The 26,353-nt window shown below is 38.1% G+C and overlaps 1 protein-coding gene across 4 annotated transcripts in view; it reads right to left on the bottom strand.

Annotated features, from left to right (window-relative positions):
• Positions 1-26,353, bottom strand: part of SCUBE1 (signal peptide, CUB domain and EGF like domain containing 1) — a 211,992-nt gene that overhangs the window by 153,744 nt on the left and 31,895 nt on the right. For all 4 annotated transcript variants that reach the window (XM_074591049.1, XM_074591060.1, XM_074591068.1 and 1 more), the window contains exons 3-4: positions 23,999-24,127; positions 1,320-1,454 (exon numbers count right to left, since the gene is read on the bottom strand). In XM_074591049.1, the coding sequence (XP_074447150.1) occupies positions 1,320-1,454; positions 23,999-24,127 (264 nt within the window). The remainder of the gene's footprint in view (positions 1-1,319; positions 1,455-23,998; positions 24,128-26,353) is intronic.

The raw sequence follows: 26,353 nt of genomic DNA, 5'->3' as shown, positions 1-26,353 counted from the left end.
TCTGCAAGTGGTTTTCATTAAGCCTCCAGCTACTATTCTGTTGGATATCTTTGTGTCAGGGTTACTTTATGCTGGACAGAAATTCGAACAATTTACGTAGAAAAGAATGACTAAAAACCTATTAGATAACAACCTTTAAAATGCACTGGTTGATGGACCTTAATTGTATGTCGTCATAATCAAAATACCTCAGGCACTTAAAACTTAATAATCATGATAAAAAGTGGACTTGTGAATCTATTCCAGAGGTTCACATTTCTGAAAATCAAAATTACTACTTGTCTTTACATTTCTGTATAAGCATACACACAGTGCCCAAAATACATTTACATTTCTGAGATGCTACACTACAACACTTTGCCTTCTTGTCAACAGAGTAACTAAACTCATACTCTATGCTCAGTAGGATTTTCTGGTTAATTTTAGTGACTTAAAATAGTTCAGAACCATTTGTGTGGCTTGTTGAAATTTACAGCGTCCTTACATTGTTAATCACCAGACTCATCTTGCTACTTAGTCATTCTGTGTTGCCTATTGGTAAATGAGTTTGCTAGCATATATTCCCATTGCTGCCAGGGTCACCAGAAGTCTGAATGAACACACAAAGAGTCCACTTAATTGCAAAGATTTATAGCTATGCTGTTTTCTTTTCTCCCTTTCAACTCAAACTTGTCTTCCATGTCTGACATGTATAGAAAAGGGAGAGCTGCTTATTCTAGTCAAAATCAGCGGCAGACAAGGATCACAGTTTCGCAGGGATTCCTTATTTCTACTGCTAGTGCATAGGCAACAGAGAAGCAGTTTTCTAATCCACCCTGGACAGGGTACTGAACCAAAGAAAAATGCTGTGTCAATACAGTATCAGCCATCAACAGTCTGCAATGAAGCAATGAGTTACATGCCTGGCAAAAAACCACAACCCGTACAACTTCCAGAAGCAACAAGCTGTTCATTTTGATTTAAGATACCATGCTCTCTAAGGTAGAAGACAGGTGAACTATTATACAATAAATAAATGAGAAATTTTTAAGTCTTGGAAACTCAGAAGCAGAAAGCTGCCATTTGGAAATCTGCCTCTGCCTGCCCAAAGAGCCTGCTATTTGAACCATGTATAATTTCTACGTTAAACTAAAGCCTTTCCCCCTGTCTTATTTATGGCTCTGCTACAAGTTTGGGTAGCAGAGGAATCAATCAATTTCAACCAACCAGTGAAATGATTTTGGGAGCTCTGGGGATAAAAAAATTGCCCCAAACAGCTTCTGCATTTCTGATTGAACACAGTTATTCTAAAGAGCGCAGTTTACACGCTGAAAACTTACCAATGGAGCGATGAATGCAGGTATGCTGGTTATCACTCAGAAAAAAACCCTCTTTGCACTGACATTCATAGCTTCCCATAGTATTTACACAAATCTGCTGGCACCCTCCGTTGTTATCCTGACACTCATCAACATCTAGAAGAGAGAAGGAAAAAGAAATGCAAGGTAATGTACAGATTCAGAACATACATCTAGAAGAATAAGGATTCCACAAAAAGGCACAGTGCAAATTAAGCGAATGAAAACTACCCAAACCCCACCAGAATTAATCCAAATTAATCCATCTAATTCTTTTTCCTGCATCCCAGGTTTAAAGTTAACATAAAAAACCAGTGGGGAGGGGAGTCCAGCTAAGTCTCCATGCATTCTGGGCTGCAAATTGATTTCCAATGCACAATGAATGTTAACGTCCTAAAAAGGCTGTGACCCCATCTGCCAAGTGTGGTGTTGCACTCTGTCATTCCCACTCCACTTGGAAAGACATACTTCAGGCCTACAGTAATTTCTAGCAGGGGTAGCAGGCAAACACAAAGGGCATTACTGGGTGAAAAGAGTCTTTATAGAGTTCTGGTCTTGAACAGAACAGCATGTTTCAATTACTGGAGTCATAACCCCCTACTTTGTCAGTTTGTTTAATGTTGTTTAATGAAAAGAAGGCTTCTTAAATCTAAATGTTCCATGTCTGTATTGTCATTTTAATAGGCAAATATATAAAACCACAAAGGCAGCATTAGCTACTGGCTGTTTTGAGGGTCCCTGCCTACCCCCATCACCTCTCTGGCATAAAAGTTTTTATGCTGTTGTGTTTAACAGAGACATACGCTTCAGCATTGGGAAACTACCGCCACTAAAAGATATCTGACCCACATTCAACCTTGCAAGTCTCCTGTTTTGCTCATAAAAAGTATATCATATCCATATTCTGTTTTTTCTTTGGATAAAAGCAACTTGCTACCTGAAAAATACATGTTTTCCATTTTTACCGAGACTCCGCAACCAGTTAGTTATTTCACAGTATTTGCCAACATGTCAGCAAATGAGTTGGTGTGTGTTTTGCTTTCATTTTATTTTTGGAGGGGAGGAAAAAACACAACAAAGCTAAATGAACCACAACATTCAAACCTTCAGAAGAGCTGGCACAGTAATTCGACTTTTTAATTAATTAATTCCTTTAGACTGGCCACAATACACTAAGGTAAAACCAGGCTGCTTGTGCCAGTACTCTTGCAGGCAAGGCCAGGAAGCTCTGAAACGCTGGAGAAATTCAGACGGTAACTAATGCAGGAACGCCGGCTAGTTCCAGCAGCTTGCTCGGCTAAGCCTGCTATTGCTGTTCGTGCTAGTCTGCTGCCTGTGCTTCATATGACAGAAATTGTAGCTCTTTCGAGAAAAAAAGCTCTAGGGTAATTACAGCAGTACCCAGGGACACCAGGCCATCTCCTCATGTCTTGAACTACAATGCAAGTGTGTAGACAGTCCTTCTCCTTTTTTTATTTACCAGGAAATGTTAAGCACTATTGCCTCGAATTTTCTGTATTAAAATCCTCCTCACCCTCAGTTCTTACTCTCTTTTAGATTTAAACCTTTGCATAACTCCATCAAAGCAGGTTGGGAGGGCATAGGAAAAGAAGTGAAGACTTTCCTTGCATACTGCAGTATAAGAAGAAAAGATAAACAAGACAACTTTGTGAGACCCTTCCTCTGTGAGTCAGCAGGCCTTGCTGCCCTGTTAGTGCCAAATCAAACTTGTTCCTTAAAAACAGCACACTGGAATCTAGATCCTCCTCTCTGGAATACCAGTTGAATACTTACTGGAGGAAAAAGTCTCAGTTGGTATATGTACAAACCCCTAAATTTTGCTACAAAGTACACAGCCTTCCCAGTGTTCTGTTTATAGTATCACAAAGCAACTTGAACAATTGTCTTCCAGCTCTGATGAATAATCCGAAACAAATGCAATGATTTATAAACATTTTTTTCTGCTCCTGAGAGCAAATGCTAGTGATTTACCACTTCCGTAAAGAGACAGCTTGATTTACCATCAAGTCCCAAATCCATATGCTGGAATAAAAGTTATTACAATTTAAATCTTTAAAAAGTTTTACTATGAGGAATTTATTTTAGTTGTTTTCAATCACTTGCCCTAAAATTATTTTAATATGCATTTATGAAGAGAACGAGTTCAAGAGAGGGAGCAGCTGGGATCTAGGGCTACTGTATCTCTATGTCCGTACTATGTGCCTTCCAATAAATCTTGGCCTGGTGGTGTAGGATTAACATTCTCTCTTCTCAGACCTCAATCCTACTAGGGTCAGGCTTTTTGGAGGACTTTGTATTACCGCAGTCTTAAAAAGGCAGTATTGCTTATTATCCACCATACCAAGCAATCTGTTGGACACGTCTGCCTGGAAAATATTTACTGAATTATTCACTTGGTAAACTTTCTTTCCAATAAAGTCACTTTATGATCAGCCTATTACTAACCCAGTTTAGAGAACAGGGTAAAAAAGTCTTCTGAAGTTAGGAGACAGAACTCCATTGACTCCAATGAGCTCAAGCTTTGGTAGATCTGGCACAATAATTCCTTCATGTATCTAAATTTATTAAAAACTCACAAATGAAATAGCTGTCAAAGAGGCTTCTTCTTTCTTTCATCATTTGTGCAACCCTCATTCAATGCAGCTCAAGTTACCGAGCTGAACGTGTAAACATCGGTAATGCAGCATATGTGAGATTGCATTTTGGACCAGATTTTCTAGAGATTAAGTTCCACATAAACACCAAAATAAGCATCCAGGTTTTCAACAAAGCTCTTCTGGCTCCAGTCTTGGAGGCTCTACAGGTCAAACTGGGCTGTTGACTGCTCTGAAAAACTGAGGGTGCATCCTCAGGAGCTTTAATTGTTGCCACTCTGACAGTTTACACCTGCTGGAGACCTGCACCCCAGGGCCTAACTCTAGATACAGGAAAAATGTCATTTATAATGTAAAATCGCTTCACTCAAACATCTAGTCTAAACCCTGACTAAACGCATTTTAAAAACTTTTAAATTTATTGAGCACAAATACAAAGCTTGCTTTCTTTATTACTCTACTTTTTATAAAAAAGAATTTTTATAAAACCTTGCTGGATCAAGGTTTCAGCAAACCTACACAATTCAAACTCACAAAAATGATGGAAAAAGGTTCTCACCTGAGCTGAGCTCAGATGGTTATCCCACATGGGCGCTCCAGCTCTCATCCTCAAAAAGAGAAGAACTAGGAGCAAGTGCATATATGTCCGTAAGCCATTCTCTGTAACACTCATCACAAAGAACTGTTCTGTGATCGCACCTACCAAATACAATCCCTGATGGAGGCATCTAGAAATAACTCATTTTCCACAGCCCTTAACTACTCCTTACCAGCACAAATAAATAGCTAAGATAACAATCAGCAAAAGAGCTAGAATTGTTTATACAGAGTTTAGAGCAGAGTGACAAACCTAAGTTTCCAGGATGGGACTTCAAATTGGCCAGTCACCATCAAGGACAACAAGGAATAAGGGAAGAGCCAGCTCAGGAGAGGCTGGGAAACGAGAAGTATCTTTCAGAAGAGGAGGAGAGATAATGGATGCATATATACATACATACATGTATAGATATATCTATATATTACCAGCATTATGCAAATTAATGCATATCTTAATTTGCATAAGACCTCTAGCTTTTTGGCTCACCGCCTTCACATAATCAAACTTGTGCTCTGTAACTTGGTAAGATGAGATCCTCTACAGAGTGGTAGCGTGGAACAGTATCAAAGGGTAGGAAACATTACAGTTGATAAAGATGGATGTTTTATTTATTAAATAAACAAATGCTTTCGGTTTCTCATTTAATTTATCTGATGAACTTTTCAAACTAGCTCCACTGGTATTGCACCCTGATCTGGCTCAGAGCTTCCCGCAGTATTTGGCCTAAAGAAGCTATTCTGATCAAGCGTTCTGTTTGGACACCATTGAGGGAGAAAGGTCTGCTACGGGTACCTGAAACCAAAACCACAAGCAGGAAGATACAAAAGTAGAAACCCCACACAGAGTCAATGTCAAGAACGGTATGTCCACTGTCCATTTCCTCCCCTGATCTCCTCTTCCTTCCTTCTGACATTTCCCTTTCATGTCAGCATTTTCATAAGCACTTAAGCCCCTTAGAAATCTGAGTCTCATCCTCAAAGTCTCTAAAGCATTTGGGAGCCACGCTACAATTCACTTACTATAGCATGAGGATTCTTTGGAGACTTCTAAAAAGAGGACTTTGACTCATGATCCAGCGAGCTGATCCTGCTAGTTTTTCTCTAAGCTACTTTATGAAACTTTTGGAAGGCTTATCCAAGATGTCTATTTTATCAGTGCAGAACATCATGATAGAGAGGAACTACTGCTAGCAATACTGCAGACTTTCCTCAAATGTTACCAACAAAGCACCACTGAGGATATCCCGTACTTGTAAGACAAATGATTAACAACGACAAACTCAGAAAATATGATCGCCTGATTCTGAAATTTTAAAATCATTATATTCTCAATATTTCTAGTCAGAAAGCTGGCTGAAAGTCTCATTAAAAAAAAATCACATTCTTGGATTTACTATAGTCATAGTTATTCTTATAACACAAGAACATCTATCCCAGCATCCTCTCTTTGACACTGTAGTTGATACTCAGAAGACAGCAGAGTTAGGACAGAACCGCTGCTGGCATGTTCTTCCAACTTTCAGCAATCATATACCTATTAACCTTCCTAAATCACTATCTAGACCATTGTCACTGCTGTATCTTTCCCGTATGAATTTGTCTAATCTCTTCTGAACCCGACATGATGGGGCAATTACTTCTTCAATTTAATTGAGTTACATCCTCTGGTTTTGTTTTTTTTTTCAAACATGCTGCTTCACAGTCTGAATGAATGCCCCCTAATCCCATTATTTTGAGAAACAGTAAAAATTCATTCCCTACTTGCATCTTCTGTGTCTTTCTCGATCTTACAGATCCCCCTCAGCCTCATACTGTCTACCTCATCTATTTTGAGCCCTGAAGCACAGCAATACACACATATGATAATTACAGACACAATTCAAATGACGTCACTGTGTCATGTTTAAAACAAAAAGCGCTCAGTTCTAGAAGTTAACCTAACTTTAATGACAGCAACATGTGGCACATATTCTTCTCACTTCTCTATTCTATTCCCTCCAAGTACCATGATGCTCTATTGGAGTGGGTGTCTTGGAAGATCTGATTTCAAGATAGCTGTGGAAGTCCAAAGAGTAAATCTGGCATGTAGGAGTGAAGCAAGTGGTATCAGATTAGAGGTTGTAGGCAGGTGTTCCTGCTGGAATGGTCATACAAGTAGTGACATGCTGTCAAGGTAGGGAGGGTCATACATTGCATCAGCTGAGGGGGCCATGGAAACAGGAATCATTGCTAATTGAAATAACTACTAAATCATCTTTTTTAGACCAACTTTTCATGAGCATACAAAGGGAAATATTAGAAGAAAGAGACACCACTACCTACGTACACAGCATTCATATCTCCAGGATATCTGAAATCAGACTTCATCAAGAATTTAAATCTGGGCCCAAATTTTCTAGTATTTGCACATAAGGCTAGAATTCCGCTTTTTGTCAGCTTCTTTCAGAAATTGAAAAATGTGAACAAAAGGAAAAAGAACACCACACCCTTGAATTCACCACTTCCTTCACTACCACAGTTGCAGAAATCTTCACTACAGCCCTTGCAGAGAGGAGATCCACTTGCAAAAAACCAGACCCTACAGTAGTGAATGTTTACTGGAGTAGACATTAAAAAACCAAAAAGTGTGAAAAATTACCTTTCCCTGAAAAATAAAGCACCTTTTACGGAAGAGAAATCTGAAGTACTGATCACAAGGATGCTCTTGGGTGATGCAAACTGTAATAATTCTGAAATGATCAATGAACTGATCCCTAGAACCATTCTTTTCTTACATACAAGGACACACCACCTAAAATGATGCCCACTTGTCCTGAAGAATCACATTTCTTAATGGGCTACAATCACTTATCACCTCAATACCCACTGACCAGGCTGCTTGCTTGTCTGCACCGTTACAGATGTGCTCAACTTGAAAAGAAATGCTTAAAATCTTTTTTCTACAGCTATTTTGTGACACACAGTGGAATTCCTTACATTTCGCACTACAGAAACACAGTGTAAGTTCAGCTGCAACAGACTTCTTTGCTATGTAGAGCCTATGAAATATTCACTTAATGCAAGAGCTTAACTCTGCTGCATGTGATGCCTGCCCATTTACTGAGCTGAAGTAAACAGCCCCACAGACATTGCATGGATGTTGCATCGAGTTCAAGTCTCTTGACGTCACTTGTTTATTCCTTTCTTAAACAACTGGGCACCACTGTCTGTCCTTTTAAGACACCAAAATCCTTTTCGCAGCTTTTAGCATTTCCAAAATAAACATCCAAGCCCCTCAATGTGACATCTTAGTTGTAGCTTCTATCCTCTCACTTGGTAATCGTGTCTATTTTTCAGACAGACACATGCACGTGGTGGCCTCCTGACAACAGTGCCTAAACACGACAAAGTTCCCAATCAATTATTTTTTAATAAGTTATCCATTCTTCTGATACAGGGTTTTAAAACAATTTTGTATTAATTTGATCCTGCCTGTTTTCATTTACAGTGCCGCTGTCTAGGCAATGCCAGCAGCCTCCAGCTTGGCATGAGGCTCTTACTGTGAGGCTCAGGCAGCCCTGGCCCCATTAGCAACAAGCCTGCAGTTCCCACTGATGTCTAGTTGCACGTAGGGCACTCCGAGTTGCAATGCTCAATTAACAATCCTCCATAAAGCAGGAGGAGGGAAGTTAATTACAGATGCAAAGAAGCAGCAGAACTGATCAAGTGAAAGAAAAATTTGTGACAAGTTGAGTAAATCATCCAGTCTATTATCATAATGTCCCTTATTTTGTCTTACCCCTGGGCTTTCTCTGGAGCATCATTAACTGCCGCAGGCTCAACTGAAGCAGTATTCTATATTCTTCTTCCAAGATAACTACTGCTTATACCGGCTTTCTTCTACATCTACTTATAGACCCTGCCAGGATCAGAAAAACCTGGTTTGGGTTAACTTGAAATGGCTTTTTGTTTGTTTTTGATTTTTTTCTTATAAAAATGAAAAAGATTTCGCTGTAGGTCAAACAAAGCATATAACATGACAAATGAAACAATATTTTCATTTCAAGTTGGTAATATTTTCCAGGTCTATACAACGGGAAGCATTTTATTACTGAGCTCTGGTAAAAAAAGCTGAGGAAATGGCTAGATTCATGATTTTCTTTGTTATCTATCACTAACACAGTTAGGGGGCTCTCTAGATTCAGATGAGGGATTTTAAACTGAGCGTTGCAGCATTCAGTAGGCTCTGAAGTCATTCTCACTCTCGATAATACTTGATGTCCATGAAAAGTGGAAGAAACAAGAGAAATTGAAGTGTAACCTTCAATGCACTGAAAAGAGAACTATATCAGGAGTTGAGAAACACTGGCTTAGTCCGGCACATATCTATGCATTAAACTTCTGGGGAACAGGAAAATGCTGAAAATGTTTTGGAAGTGCCAAAATTGCTCCTGTAAGTCATACCAAAACAATTAAATTTTCCTGAAAGTATCTCCATTGGTAAAAAGTGTTTTGTAAATGCAAGCTGAGTTTCTGAATAGTTTCAGTAGGTACATTTTCAGTGAGTTAATGTTTCACTTGGCTCCAAAAGTCTGGACAAATGGGCATTTACACCATCAGAAAACCAGTTCAACATTTCCACTCCCCTGAACATGAGTAACACAAAAAGCAGTATTTAGAACAAATATTTTCTCTGATTTCTCTTGACAGAAGTACCTGAAAAATATTCAAGATCTTACAGTAAACATTTGTGTTTGTTTTTTTTTTTAACATAGAATGGCAATACTAGCTTACCACTCAACCTAGTTGTGCTGTGTTACACAGTACAAGGTGGACTGGTTTGTTGGTTTGTTTTGACTACCCGGTTTTAAGAAAACAGCCTTAGAAAGCAGCTGGACACCGGTGCACCAGCTAAGCAGCAGCCCCATTAGCACATGTAAACTGCAGTAAATTGTGTTGGCGCTATGCAACTCAACAGATGAACACCATCAGCCACACGCATCTCTCATAAAGAGAGATCAGCACTGCCTTGATCAGCAAGAGTGCTGGGAATTATCAATGAAAAGCAACAGTGGTCAAAAAACCTGACTTCAGGAATGTCGTAACTATGTAAAGAAGGGATGACTTTAATAAGTTTGGAGCCAAAACAAACAAACAAGGAACCCAAAACAAATCAAAACAACCAACCACTTCATCCCCATCTTGCCCATGAAATTCACCAGAGCTGTATATTCTTTTCACCAGCACCTGGGAACACATAGATAGATTTCTATAGCTGCTATACAACAGTGTGCATTTTTTCTTAAATCAAAATACTTTAGAGTCATTGTCTTTTATTATCAGCGCCCAACACATGAATTTAATGCAACTACTCACTTTGCAGTTGCATCAGATAGTTTAAATACATGTAAGAGAGAAAACCTTGTGTTTCATGCACAAGTTAATCTGTAAATGACAAGCATCATGCAGAGCTTTCTGTGGGCAATTTATTCCACTAAAAGATGTCTTAACTTTTACTCTAAGATATCTGAAGTTCGTTGTACAGAATCTTAAGTCAGATGGAAAAGTATTTACATGTTAAGGCAAAGGGACTGACCATCCCCTGACAAATTCTCCAACTTGAAGTCCCTGAAGTCCCACTCAGACATGTAGCCTGTGTGAAATTACAAAGCAGACACTTGTTGGAACCTTTTTATTTGGAGCTCAGATTCCTAGAGTTCTCCTTTGGGTTCTGATTTCAAATTCAAACACTTAAAGCAAAACTCAGTCCATACCCAGGATATTCATGTTATTTCAGAGCACAAGGATGAGTTTTCACATTCTTTCAATGTGCAGTCATTAACAGGCTGAGCCTGTGGTCCCTTCAGAGACTAATCAGTACTGAATTTATAGTTAAAACAAGTTCTTCCAGTTATTTTTGAAGTGAGTAAAATCAAGTCTCTTAGACTTCCCTAAGATCTACATACAGGGAGTTTCAGAGGTTTTTTTAAGTACTGAATAAAACTCAGTGGCATATAGACGGCCTGTAGGAGATTCTTCCCCCCTTGTGCAGGATGCTGTACAAGGTAACATCCCAGGGATTTGGAGGCCTTACTCGAGAGAGAGGGTAAGTGATAAAGAAACATACAGATGGTTTTGGTATGCTTTAAGATTGTTATTAGTGCACTCCTTTAAGGTATTAATATCTAGCATGCTTGTGTTTGCGTTAGTACTGTTCGGAATCACTTGTAGGTTGCAATAGTGTATTCTGAGTTGCTTTTTAAATTGCAATAGTGCACTCTCCCCTGTATCCATAAAACCTACAATAGTGGCATATTGGACCTGTGAGTGAAGTCCAAATAAATTGTTAATTTGAACCTTACACTGAAGTCTCTTTCTCTCCACTACAGATATACATACAAGGAGTTTCAGAGGTTTTTGTAAGTACTGAACAACTCTCAGGCGCACCCAGACAGTCTCAGGCCTATTAAAGAAAGTGCTGCTGTCACACAGGCAGCAGATATTGTGACTCATATCTGGTGTGTGTGTAGAAGATTTGATGCACTGGGACCGGGGTGCTTAGCGTTTTGTATAACCAAACCCTAAATGATTCGTTAAGTCACACAACAGAAGTCTGGCTCCCTGTCCTGTGAATGCAGCTCCACACCTGTCACTATAAATCACTACCGGCATCTAGAACCCATTCTTTGCTGTCATATTAGTAATTTTTATTGTGTCTCTGACTAATTTCAGAAAAAGTTTCTTAGTTATGCCTTCAAAATAAACAACAGAGATAATTAAATAAATCAAGTTTCTCAACTTTTTCAAAGGAAATCATTCAAGCTCCCCAGTTAAGTCTAAATATACATACTCACGATATTGAATTGCAAAAACTATTTTTCAGAAGGTAACACTGAAATATTGCTATTCTTTATCTGCTATTATGTATCTGAAAAATATGACGCTGGTACTTTAACATAACAGTATAGGTTATCAGTAGTGGAAAACTTTTCAGCCTGTATTGGTCATGATAGAAATACACTAGGAATACTTGCATAAAATCACTTTAGGGATTTTTTTGTTGATTCAAATACAGAAAAAATAGATCACCTCACTTTCAAGTTGCTTGTATACTTATAAACACATTGCGTTGGAGAAACTCTGTAGGAGAAAAAAAATCTTTATAGAAAAACGTAGTTCTTTCCCACTCAAGCTTATTTTGTTGAAAAGAATTCTAAAAAAATTAACCTATGAGTTTTCTCTGTTTAGTATGTTGTCTGATACAATAGTTGATACAAGAAAAAAAATTAGCATGAAAAACTGTACAGTGTATCCTACAATTAAAAATATACAGTTTTTTCCCCATGAAGAACTATACAATTTTACATTCACAATTTTCAAAGAAAAGCCAACTTTGTAGGTCTTGCAACAGAGATCTCATCCTCTCTGCACAGCTATTCTTATGAGAGGAATAAAACCCAGGAAAGTACTCTCACTAACATATGACCTACAGGCCCCCAGAACTATGGATGCCCGACTCTTCCTGAGGAGTGTCTGTAACACTGCCATCTAAATTAATTCAGCAAATACATCTTTCCATTCTTTTAAACTCTTCAATTCCACTTCCATTCTGTTTTAACTATGGTATAACCACTCTGCTGAAGAGGCTGTACTATAGCCTCTCATTGCTGAGCAATTTTCTCTTCAGTTAAAATTTTCTTTTGTTAAGATGGAGTAGAAAAGCTTTTCCCCGACTCTCATTTCTGCTCCTGTCCTACAGCACAATACCATATGTCCACTCCAGGCTTATTTATTTAACAAAGTACATTTCAATTGTTTCCAAACATTTCTTTCCATATCTCATAAGACCTCTTAATCATAAATTTTTCTTTAATCCTAAATCTTCCAAATTCTCTAAACAATCGTTCTTGTAAAGTATGTCCAGTGACTTTTTAATGAATGTTTTAATTAATGAGTAATTATTAGTATTATTATTATTTAGATGTTAGCTACACAAAGTCATATTAAAATATGCTACCATCAACTAGTCCATGTTCCTTCCTGCCCCTCTTTTATACAAAACTACATCTTGTGCTCCGACACAATTCCAGTAAGGAACGTGTACACGGGATATTTTGAGATACTTGAGAAGGATCTGGACTGAAGTCTGCAGAAGGTAATGGAAGCAGTAAAAATAATCCTCTGTCTTGGTCTTGTAGTTTGATTCAAACTTTTAAGTTTTCAAGTTGTACACTGAAGTCCAAAGGATAACTTCAAGATGCAGAAATTCACGGAAAGTATTAGACAGCAAAAGCAGGGCACTACAGAAAGCCGAGACCCTGGAATCTACCCAACAAGGAAATTCACTACCAACCTTTCATCTGGTACTCATCCATACTGGAAAAGAGTTTTGCTTCATTTTCTAATACAGTAAGCAATGACTGCCAAGAACTGCTTGCATTCTAAGCATAGTATAATGACAGTGACTCTATTTGAAATCAGAGACCAGCTCACCAAAGTGGAGCTGCTCTCCACTTTGTCTCATGACTTCTTGTAATCCACATGAATTCAGTGTTTTAGCTGGATCTATGCAATTTCTAGGTTTGACAAAGACACCACTCCATGAAGGAAGGCTTGAATGTCATACAAGGACTGGTAAACACACCCATTAAAGGCTGAAATCCTGCACCCTCAGGTGAATACATATTCTCCCTTGCTTTAAGTAAGTGCTAAATACAATGTGGCTCCCAAAGCTTTGGTTAATTTTAAGATATTTTATAGTTTTTCTCTTAAGGTGTACATCGACATAGGCCACACTGGCTTAGAAATTTGCTATTATGAGAAAGTTAAGATGAATTAACAAAACATACAAAACTAATACAAACAAGATAAAGCAGTAAGGATGCAGAATAAATAACACATAACAAAACTCTGGCTTTGCTGAACTAAGACACAGCCGTCTACAGCCATATCAGACCAAGTAAGAGTGGGATTTAACTGATTTAACTTATACATATTAACTTCACACTCTAAGCTGATTATTCTTTACTTTCATGAGTGTTCCATGTAGAGAAATCTTTACTGTGATTGATTACCTCCTCCAGGGAGTAAGTATTTAAAAAAAACTCTCAGACAACAAGAAGACTTGCTGAAACAAGAGACTGAGATTGATGCTGCTGGCACATAGCTCCCAGTTTCTTAATTTATTATGACAGTCTGAGAATCTAACTTCATAGTTGACAGCGACCAAGATTTATTCTACACTTTTGATTATTCCCCCATACCTAACAAAAAACCTTGGGCCTATGCTGATTTATACTCTCACTTATTTTGGTACTTCTCAGATCACATTGGCTTAAGAAAGCAAACACGGCAAATTAACATGTAACGAAAGTTATATCTCATTTGAACTCAGAAGATTAATGTGGCAGGACCAAACATTAGAGTACTTTTGAAAAAAGAAACTTTCAGATACAGAAATAGAAAGAGCCAGATAAGAAATGCAGTATGTTCAGATCCTAGCTTCAGAGAGGGCTGGATGTTGGAGGCCTTTCCATCAATCGCAATGAGAATTCCATATTTTTATTGGATTTCCAGAGTGAACATGGATGTATTTTCAAAACCAGTCTCCAATTTGGGCTCCAAACTTCTGATAGCATTAACTCTATTTTCAAAGGTGTTGATTAACTAAAGTAAATGGGACTGCATCCATGAAAAAATAGGGAGCAGTTCATCTGAGCTACAGCAAATATATACTTTAGGATGAGGGCGGTCATGCACACAAAATACCTATTTCTCTCTAGTGACTCCAAGGTGAGTACAGATAAATGGCTTATATGCAGACATTTACACTCCAGCTATACCATTTAAAGTATGAGATTCTTAACTTGAGGGCTTCATAAGCTTTATAGAAATGTAGGGCTTGACTTCTTGGTTGTTAAATGATTTTCAAATTTGTATGCAAACACGACGGTAACGATTCTCATCCATCCATCATGGAACCTGCCATGAAGAGAGGAGGCTGCGACGGCTCAGAGTCTGGAAATTTCTACAGTTACCAGGTACCACAAAACTGAATCCAAGGTTTAGAAGAGGAAGATCATCAGAACTGACATATTATAATCCCATCTCAAAAGAGAGATTTATCTTATTTCTACAATTGTCTGCTACCACTTGCACCTTGAAGACTCTCACAAGATGCAGGCAACCACTTAACAGAAGTAAACACACATATATGGAAGTTGTATGTAAACTTCTAATACAGAATTGTCTATAGAACATTTACTTATCATTCCAGCTATTCATATTTGCTCAGCACCTAGGCACCAGTTAGTGGAAGGCATTGCAGAATAGTAGTACATGTTATAAAATCTGATGCATGCCACTGTACCACAAAGACTGGATACTTTAAATTGCTGTGATGAATCCCAGCATTTATAATTCATCAAATGTGCAGACCAAGCAAGACTGATAAAAGATCTGAAAATAGTAATACGGTCAAAATTAGTTTGCTGAAGAAACACATCAGAAAGTAACTTTCTTTGTCATTTAGGCTTGCATCTGAAAAACAAAGAACTTTAAAAAATGCACTCAAGTTTTTCTTCCTGAAAAAATGCATTTGTCACTAAAATTCAGTTACTTGTGCCATTTGCAGCATGGATTTTTGCATATGCACCCACTGCAGCTTGTCTGAGGGAGGTTAATACCTCTGGGCCCCCTGTAATCCCAAGGTTCTTACTATTCTCCAAGGACCCAATCACTGCCAGTCATCGTTTGTAGAAATACAGAACACATCAAGGTTTAAAACATACAGATATATCTATTGTTAAAACTTGCATTTCAACACTTTTCATCATGTATGTAAATATACATTATATAGGGCCCCATTTTGTGCCTGGGCCCCTCACATTTAGAACAGATCCCCGCTACTCAACCACTGACCCCTGGATTTGGGAGTCTGGCCTCCCTCTCTCAAGACATAAAACAACTGCCAAGTCCCGAAGTTCTGCTCAAGCAAAACTCTCACTGGAATCACTGGAAATGAGTAAGAACCTCAAGATTTAGATTAATAACTTTCTCTACAAAAATACCATAACTTTACATGTGTTTTAATAAAAATGAAGAGTTATGAAAAGAAGGCTATTGGGTTTATTCAACCCTCCTCCATCTGCCAAGGAGTTTAAGATTAGAAACCACGAAAATCTTGGAGAGAGTTTATGACTGATAATATTATTAGAGGCCCTGCTGATGTGCTAGAGAAGGACAAAACTGTCGGCTCACCTAGCAGTCTCCTGGAATTAGGAAAGAAGGGCAAGGAAAACTGGAAGATAGCCAAGAAAATGGACCATTTTTCAGCTTCTCTTTAAAATATTTGTTTTTCTGAAACTAAAAACAACTCTCCAAAAGCTGCTTAGTTTTATATTAAAAATGTTCACATTAAAAAAAAAAAATCTATTTGAACTGTTGGGAAACATAAAGAAAAATAAACATCGTTAATAGAAGCATTCATTTGGAGTTCAAGTAAGCAACACATTGTGCACAGCTGTCTGGAGAAGAAGAAAAATAAAGCTAAATTAAAAGGAAGACACTGGTCTCTTTAATCATACCAGTGATTATGCAATCCTAAATGAGTTATGTACCCCTTCTTGACATTTTACATCTGGGAGCTTTAGAAATGATTTCTCATATACTTGCAGCTCTCCTCCTACTTCATGTTCATAGGCAGATTCTGCCACAATCCCCCATCCCAGTGTATACGTTCAGACAAGCAGAAGGGTAGGAATAGGTAGATTTTGGATTCTAACTTTTTGGGTTTGCTTTGAAAGATAAACATAGAGCACTGCAACATTCACTGAAAGAGGATAAACGATATGATCTTACATACATACACATGTGTACATAATAATGTTCTTTTTGTCACCTGAGTCAGATTGTAGATTACTACTAGCCGGCCAGGAATTAAGCCTACATGCCAGGGTTAAAACCTCTCCTCTTAAAATTAGCCAACGGATTTTAATGGAGCACTGCAAGACAGGAACTTGGGTTTAGATCCTAACCTCAGAGCTTAGAAGAAAAGAAATTGTGTGATTCCAAAGATGAATCTAAGTGGTATACTGGATTTGGGATCCCAAGGCCGATTTTATAACAAGCAGATGTTACTTTGAGGCCTGTGACCATCTGCTCCTGGTTTGTCAGAAGTTTCTCCTTTAGCTGTAGGCTCCCAAATGCCTTGCTGCAGTTGTTGCCCTGCTCCACCTACCAAAGCTAGCAGACTAGCACCACTCCTGGAGCAGATTCAGTTGCTCCAGGGAAAGTGACAACTCTCCTTTCCCACAGGGGCTCCCACATGACTTAGTCACTTTGGCAAGTAATGCAAAATAGTATCTGAGAATAGACAAATAAAATAGTAATGTCAATTTTTCAGGCTGGAAAATCAGGCCTTCTGCCCAAAGCACACCTTTAAGATTGTGGACATAACCAGGACTTTGCTATTCGAGTCTTTGCTACTGAATTCACAGCTGAGACTGTGCTTGTGCTTTTGTCTACCGCACTGAACACTCAGCTCTTGCAGAGAGCTTTATGGAATCTATAATGCACACTAGTAATTGCATTTCTGGCTTGATTTATAATCAGAAGTTCACTCTGCTTCCCAAGACTCTTCTCTATCAGGCACAGGATTAACTGGTGAAGAACCATAAACTATACTGCATCATCAAAACCTACTTCTATAGTTATTTTCAGGAGGTCTGACATACAAGAGAATTAACAGACATATCATATCCTAGATGTCCAAATCTAGTAATTGGTATTTTTCTGTAAGAGAAACCAAAGTTACACAGAATATTTGAACTAAAGAGTATGTAAGCAGGGATTCAGAAGGGTAGCGATTCTATCCTTGCCTATGCTGCATACACCCTGTGTGAACACTGAGAAGTAACTTAATCTGTTTGCCCTAGTTCTTCATGTATAAAACAATGAAAATTATACTTCTTTTCATTACAGGACTTTCTGAGGACAAATCTATTAGTATTTACAAGGTGTTCACATATGTTCCTATATCACAGCAATGAATACCACAGAAAAACCTATAAATAAAATAAATACATCTCTGAATACATTATGATAAATTTTTTGTCCATGCTCCTTTGTATCTTTTTTGATGGTTTCTGAGAAGAGTTTACAACCCCCTTGAGCACACTTACTAATTAGAGAAATTATAAAGAGCAGAGGTCTTCATGGAACCTATGCTAATCTTTAGAGGAAAGAAGAGTTGAGTGCAACCTGAAAGCAAGAAGTGTTTTTGCAAAATCGCAATGCTTACTTCCTTTTAAAAAGGGACTATCACAAATCAGAGCTAAGGAAAACATAAATAAAAAAAGCCTACACAAAACAGAGAGAGATGAGTAGCACTTCATAGCAATTCATATTTATATCTGAATAGATAAGCAAAAGAAAATCACTCCAAGCAATTCCATTCTTTAACATGAAATATTTTTCACACCCTGATTTGGTTTGACAAAGACAAAACAATGAGTTATGTCGATTTTTTAGGAAGAATTCCTTAACTATGCGTACACAAAAGTCTGCCTATAGGAAAAAAGGATAGAAGAGCAGAATGTGGAGGAGGTATTACATGGTTTTCTCAAGTAAGAACCAATGACAGTCAGCTTTTGTTGCTACATATTTTTCTTGCACGCTCTTTATTCCCCGTTATTTCACATTCTGATCAGAGATAGGTAAATTCCAGAAGGCTTGGAGTATCAGATGATATGTGAGCCCATTGGCAAGGAAATTGTGCAAAGCAAGGCTCTCTGCTTTCTGATCCAAATAGTTATGCCACTGTCTTCTACTTTCTATTTGCAGATGCTGAATAAATTCGTAAGATTTAGTCAGAAATACCAGTAAGAACTGCTTTCAGCAAGATTTCTAGCAAGCTGTTCCTGGACAAATCCCAAGGCTTTAGTAATCCATGATAAGCTTCAGAACTGTCTTCTTTGGTGATGCTTCAGACCAACACAACACATAATACTCTCCCAGGAAGCCTACATTTTTACACAGTAGGAGAGAGACTAATGTAAGACAATGGTACTACACATGAGAGTACTTCAGGAGTAAGGAAGAATAATTCAGCGCTCTTTCTGAATTTCCCAAGTGGAGTAACCAAATACTATTGCACTACCTCACTCGCTTCTGCGGGGATACAAAAACAAAACAGTAAAAATCTAATTCTTTGCAACAGCCTTTTTTTGATTTGATGACTATTGTGTCTTCTTTTTAATCTTCTCTTCCTTAGAAGAAAACTACCTTTTCTTCCATTCTTCTGGCATTAGCCATGTTAGACCACATGATCCTTATAGGTCCCTTCCAACTCAAGATATTCTACGATTTTTCAGATCACTCATTCTCAGTGCTCTCTTTTGGCTTCATCCAGGTGCTATGCCCTAAACTGAACAGCTCTCCACCAGCTGAAGCCTTACTGCTGATGAAGAAACAGAGGCTTTCTTTTCATGTGACAATTCTTATCCCAGTAGCTTGAAAGTAAACTAAAAAACCCCCAGGAAACTCCCTTTTACCTTCTGGGTACATTCTGGAGTCACCATAGTGGCAGCTATGCCAAGCTCCCCGGAAATTCTCACTGAAAAGGAAGACAAATTCTCAAGCCTTCTCTATGGCATCCCCATACATCACATATGTTACTTTGTACAATACCCAGGCTTGCAACACCAGGCTCAACCTACCGCCTCTGCTATCTGCTATCTGTCTTACTGAAAGCCTCCAAGAGGACACCAAGACAGAGTACAAATATGCCCAACTGCCAAAGCGGCCTCCAATCAATAATGCACTTACACATATGCAAAAGTCCAGTCTTCTTATTTGATATTAAACCAATAAGGTAAGAAAACTAGGCAAAGGAGGAACACCTTTAAGTGTCATGCTGAATCAGAGCAGGGAGTATATTTTGAATAACCAGATTTAAAGGCATAAGTTTTCTCCATTGATATTTTGCGTAACAGATTCACAGATTTTACCAAATATCTGAGAATAGACTTTGATTCGCTACAAATGAGATGGGTAAAGTGTTTGGGACTAATAGGAAGGATGATCAGTTATGCCGTAATCTCTCCTAAGGGCAAGAGAACGAAAACTGATAGCACGCCTCAACATGTGAAAGAAACAAAGAAGGAAAAATCAATTTATCGGTAAGATTATGGAGAAAAAATAATCAAACAGGAAAGAACATCTGGACGAGTGAACTAATACTTACAAAAAAATCAGACTGGTATTTCATATATGAGAGGGGAAACCATATTTCATGACAAGTTTCAAATGAAGGATAAATAAAACCTATTGCATGAGACCAAATATTAGTCTTGCATCCACTGAGCAGAATTTAGAGCAATTTTGAGAAAGAACTACTGCTATTTCAAGTGATTACAGTGCTAAAATAATTTTTTTTTAGCCAGACAAGGATCTCATCATAGTTTGAATTCCCTGTGGTGTCATTTCATGTTATATTTGAGAAATTCCTCAATAAAAATGTCAAATAGAAGGCGAGTCAAGTTCCCCTGAGGACAGTTTTGGACACTTTCCAGTACAAATTTTAGCCATGAATTCTTAAACAAACACCTCCTCCCAACAAATAAATAAATAAGAAATTTCACTTGATTAGAAAGAGAGAGAGAAATGTTGAAACAAGAACTCAGGAAAAAATACCTAACCTGTTGAGTACATCTGATGTAATTAGCTGTGAATACTCCAAGTTTGGTATTTATAAAGAAGATTGCAATCATCTTGCTATACTGACATTACTAGAAAGACATTCAGTGATGGTTTAAAAAGTAATGTACACCCTGACAAGAAGAGATGGCTTTAAATTTTGCACAGACTTCAGTCAAGCAAGAGATGCAGAAATCCTGGTATAACGGTCTTGTCCATTGCAACCTAGAGGTTCCTAGATGGCCTACAGGACTACCAGTGAACTATCACAGGGTTCCATCCCTAAATCTTCTATCTAAAATCACTAGACAAAGATTTATGTTGATGCGTGCATGATAAAATGCAGCCCAAGTCAGGGAGAGAGCAATTCAGCTGTCTACAGATTGGAGTCAGCTGCCATTTTAGATTCCTTATATTATCCCATCTAGCCTCCATCTCACACTCCTGACCTACTCCTGTAGATCTCACATTGCATCTACCAGCTCCAGGCTGACTGGCATGAGGCTCCTATGTTTAGGCAGTTGAATTGACCTCTACGAATTCTTGCTGCCTGGCTCACGACGCGCCGACAAAATGGACCCCAACAGTAATGCCTGGAAGGCCAAAGGATGGGGAAGAAGTAGGAATAGTGTGATCAGATGCTGGGTCACTCCTAGGAAATCTTCTACCCAAGCACATACACATCCATGGTGCTGTATGAGAAGACGGTTCAGGCAGGGTTTTTGAAATCAACCTACTGTGAGTTTTATCAGCTCATCTACAAATTCTGTGGAAATGACATAATTCTATACAAGATCCACTACAGCCCTACTTGATGTGTATAGACACTTAATTTCAGCATGCTGATCAAACATTACATGCCTTTTTTAAGAGGAACATAAACTTGATAAAATAGAATATATTACACAGTACCTAACCAGCAATCTCCATTTTGACAGTTCTGTAAAGTCCTAAGGGGAAGGGGCAGAAATCAGTAAAAGAATGTATTGAAAGGTGAAAAACATTGTAACTAATCTTATGAAGAAGTCTTTGTATTCTTATAAACCATAAAAAATAAGTGGTTTCTCAAAAAGCAAGAACAGGCGGAAACCACTGGACTCATCAAAACTTTAATTCCTTTCAATGCCTGATTTCTTCATGGGAAAAAAAAAATATCTCCAAAATAAGTTAACCAGGTTTTACATTCTGGGAAAATTTTCCCCAAAGTTATAATCCTAATTTAAACATGTGCAAATACAAGGTTTGGTTTTGATATGAGACCTCACTGCATCCTCTTAAAAACAGCCAACTGCATTTACACATTTCCAGTACCATAGTGAAGGGAAATACAACTACTCCAGAAGGGAAAAGAGTAGGATGTTCCCCTTTTCAAAACTCACACTGTGCTAATGGGCAAAACCAGGCCACCCCAGCACTCAGTACTAACTACTAATGCCAGCAGCCAGCTAGGGACCAAATGATGACAGAAAAATGAAGTTATCTCTTTTTCTAGTGACAGTGTCTCAAACTGGAGTTCATGCACGACAGGCAGTTGTAGCAGGATTTGCATGGCCGCTGTCAGGATTAAAAACTTTGGTCTGAGACCTTACAACTAGACACTTTTGCCTTCAGTGAATTCACCCAAATTTTAAAAAAAGGAGAAAGAGGAATGTGCCTTGATTCCCTTTTCAGTGCCTCCAAGTAAAAGCAGTTATTTTACTGAGAAATATCAAAGACAATTCATTAGTTGCAAATATTCAATCTGCATTTGAGGAACAGAAACTTCCCCAGTCTGCACTATTAAAATTAAAAAGGCAATTGTGACCTCTTTTAGCGTCCTACAGTTGCAGACTGGGTGAAAGGGAACCCTTTGCTATTGTTCCCATCCACCTTTTCACTGAACCTCTTTTAGAAACAACACGGTTCCTAACATTTCTGGGGTAATGCAGAAAGTCAGCTCAGAGTAGACCACAAATACAGGCAGACACCAATTCTAAAAAATCTGAAAGATCTCTTGGCAACCTTTTGATCAATACTGTCAACCGTAGTCACCTGTTAAGCACAATGGTTTATATTATTGCAGGCATTTTTTTTTCCCAAAAAAATCAAGTGGCTGAATAGAAATTAATGAAAAGAAAATTAGAAATTTGGCTATCTCTGTAGATCCAGCCTGTATGTTTGATGACCAGAGAGCAAAAACACAGGCAGCAGAGGTCCAAAAAAATACCACAGATCTCCTGAAAGGTTCATTCTTTATCAGGTAGTTCTTTATCAGGTCATTCTTTTTGCTGTTAATAATTGCTAACCTAATTTTCCCCACTACTACCGGAATCACTTGGAAACAAAGTTGAAAATAGCAAGCTGTTTGAAACAACATACATGCACAGTTATTCGAATTCCAAATAGTTGAACTATTTGATTATGTTTGTGTCCTGTTTTATTAAGAGATATTTATGAACATTGTTATAAATAGAATTTTTCTTTCCTTTTTAAATGAATGGCTGGCTGCTCTTTGTATAAGGAACACATCTTGCACAATTAATCATTTGACCACCTCAGGTTGAGGCAAATAAATCTATTTAGTCCGCTCTATAACAAATGAAATTTGGAAGTTCAGGTCAAAAGTCTGTCAATGGTCACGATACATAATCCATCTGAACAAACACTACTCAGTTTGAAAATTAACCCAGTAGAAAATACATCTACTGAAAGGCTAACCAAATCCTTGCTCAGAAATTCTAGTTGTTCCATAGCTTCAGTGAGTGAAGACTGGTGTTACTGGACTTCATTATTTCTGGTTCAATATCTGACTGCCTGACATTTATTGCAAAGAATCTCAGTTTTACCAAAGTAAAGGTGCTGTGTGACCCAGAAAAAATACCTATTTTCCACACTGTTTTATAAACATCACCTTGAATTGAATTTGGGACTGCACCAAACACTGGTCATTGCATTTATATTGGAAATATTGAGGAAGATAGTCCCTAGGCACTAGGATTTAGCTAAAATGACTACCAATAAAGCAGGTTATAGGAAATTGGATATAGCAGTCAAAGGTTATTGACTGGTAATAATTTCCAGGTAATTGATGTGAAGAAATTTCAAAACAAAACATGTATTTTTCAGCTTTTAGGATAACCAAAATGTATTTAAACCAGAGCAATGGACATGTATCAAAAAAAAAACAGATTCCAAAATCCTCAGACTGCTGAAGCAATTAAGTTCCTGCTCTGAACATGGCTTTGTACAGTTGGTGGACTGTGTCCCGCCCCTTTGTAAACAGCTATTACTGATAACTGTTTCTTCTGCCCTGTTTTATTGTCCAAGTATTCCTTCATCACACTTGCACTTCTAACATTCTGTAATTTATGTTCATACAGCATATCCTAGAACTATGTTACCCTTAAAGGGAAAAAAGGGGAGGGTGAGCTTTAAAGATATGCCTGAAATTACAAAAGTTGGAAGAAACAGACAAAATATATTTAAGTAGATGGGACAGATTACTTTTCTTAAAAAAAGAAGCCCAAACACCCAACATAGGCTTTGGAGGTCAGGGGGTTTTTTTAGCAATGTTAAAGATCAGCAAATTGATTTGAGTATGTTAGGATTAAGAGTGACAACTTTAAGGGTCTGGTCTAAACCACACTGAAGTCAACACACAGATCTGAACTTATTCAGTGTGATCTGGATCAAGTCTTTACTGAAAACATACCAGATGACAAAATGCAGCAAGCAGATCAGGCTTTCTTACCACATTCATGAAATGAAACTGTCTTGCCAGCATTCACTACTTACCGAGGCAGTTGTGGCCATCATGGGCTAACATGAAGCCATCATAGCATGTACACCTGTAGTTGCCTGGAATGTTGATACACTCATGGACGCAACCCCCATTGTAGAAGTCATTTTCACACTCATCAATATCTAAAACACAAGAGGAGGAAAAAGAAGCTTTTGTAAAAAGAGAATATTAAGAATACAAAAAAATCTCTCCAACTGAGCGTGGTCTTTGAATATACGCATGTTCCTAATCTTTCTATATACTTATGTTGCATATTTCATACAACAGATGTTCTCAGGGAATTACTGACTGAATATATCAGGGTCATATATGACTGAAAAGCAGCAAGACAATGTATAGAACACTCTTTCCCAAAATAATTGTAGCATCATCACAGTAAACAATGATATGTTGTCAAAAATTAAAAAGAAACACCTGATTTTGGTAAATTTTTTATATTTAAAATGTAGGTTTTGCTTTTTGTATTTAAAATAACCAAGCAGACAATGAGTTAAACCTTTGACTTTGTAGTAACAAACAACCATCTGAAACATGCTATTAATATGGCATAAGACAAAAGTATGCCTTGTTTAACAAAAAATTGTCTTCTCAGAACAAGGAAGATCTGCTATATTCCTGACAATACATAAGGCTGTAGTTATGTACAACAAACCTTGAAAAACACCATTTCTGAAATAGCTGTCACAGTCCACTGAGCTCTATGAAGTTACTATTGATAACTTGGTACAGCTTTGTCTGTCTCTTCCTCTTCCCCCACAAAATAAGCCCTATTATCATTTTCTGTATTAATTCACATACGGCAAAACCAACAACACCAAAAAGCCCGATACTTTATTCTGAGAAGGTATGCTAGAATTATTTTTAATTATTTTTCGTATAATGGCCTGTATCTGAAAGAGTACCATGAATGATAAGAGAGATGCATTCTGCTTCAACTACAATTAATCCCATTTTGATGTTCCCTCCCTCATACAAAAATCACTTCTTCATTCATTCTAGAAAGTGCAAACTTTCTTCTTCTTACAGATTGTATCTTGGCTTATACGTGGAATGGCAGCATCACAGTCACTGCTACGAATCATTCAGTGGTGTACATCAACCAACTAAAAATACACAAATCATCATAGACAGCCTCATAGTTTGATAACTATCAGCTCTATGTCTGTGGTGTGCTAGCCCAAAAATGCCAGCTACTGTCCCCAAGTTACACAGTCCGTGATAAACAGATGAAGTATTCTTTTTACAAACTCACCTATTATTACATCAGAGCTATCCTGGGTGTAAATTTCAAATGTGCCTTCCATTGCAGAGGCATTTAAAATATTTCTGGTTTAGGTTCATGTTCACATATGCTTTTTTTTCTTTCTTTCCCTTAACTTTTAAAAGTACCCCAGGAACAGCTTTGCTACTTGGTATCATACACATACACAATTCCAAGACAGCATGGTAGTTTGGGAAAACCAGATTCTTCTGAAAAGCCAGCTAGCTCAGACTCGGTCACTCAAAGCTTTCAGCATTTCTCACCCTTGGATTGAGTCTGGCTAGGTCTGACTTTCCTTGCGCCACCCTCTGAGAAGTTTGATCTGTCAGAGCAAGGACAGGCTCCTGTCAAGTTTTTTGGCAAGCCTTCCCCCTCAGGTCTGCCCGCCCCAGAAACCCACCCTAACCTCGAACAGGCCAGGTCTCCATCCACTTCCTTGCAACAGCTCTGAAGACCCCCTTCTACAATCTCCTCAGCAGCTTGAAACAGGAACTACGAATACGGCTTTACCTGCAAAACCAGGTAGCTTTTCTGTAACTCAGCATTCAGCACTACAAAAATGCTGGATATAAGAAGCTCGAGAAAGGATCCTCCTAACAAAAATACACCCTGCTGCTTAACGGTACACTGCTAGTCTTTCAGCCACCGCTCTGTTTCAGAAAGTTCCTGTCCCTTACTAATGATTGCCATCCATTAGCTGTGCAAGTGCAAAGTCAGCACAACCATGGGTGTGCTCTACCTTCTGGGGTCTAGCAGGACAACGAAAAGATACATCTGTAATTTTTTTCAGAAAACAATAACCAGCAAGTCAAATACTGCGTATTGGGCTCATTAAGAACACACCTGCAGCATGGTAGTGCAAGGTCCCTGAAAAGCCACCCTCCTTTATTTACAGCCCAGTGTGCTCGGGTGCACATCGCCAAAGTGTTCCACTGAGGTTTCCACTTAGCAGGTATTAGCAGCTTCCATAACGTTTCGTGAGTATTTCCAGAAACTTTTTATCATTATCAGGCTACGGGGACAAAATTAGAGCTCTACAGGAATGCCATCATTTAACAGCCCAAGTCAATAATCAAAAAGCACATAA

The sequence above is a fragment of the Larus michahellis genome, chromosome 1 (genome assembly GCF_964199755.1).
Source record: "Larus michahellis chromosome 1, bLarMic1.1, whole genome shotgun sequence".
NCBI lineage: Eukaryota > Metazoa > Chordata > Aves > Charadriiformes > Laridae > Larus > Larus michahellis.
The sequence above is the reverse complement of the archived record's forward strand: the minus strand, read 5'-3'. Positions and strand labels throughout refer to the sequence as shown.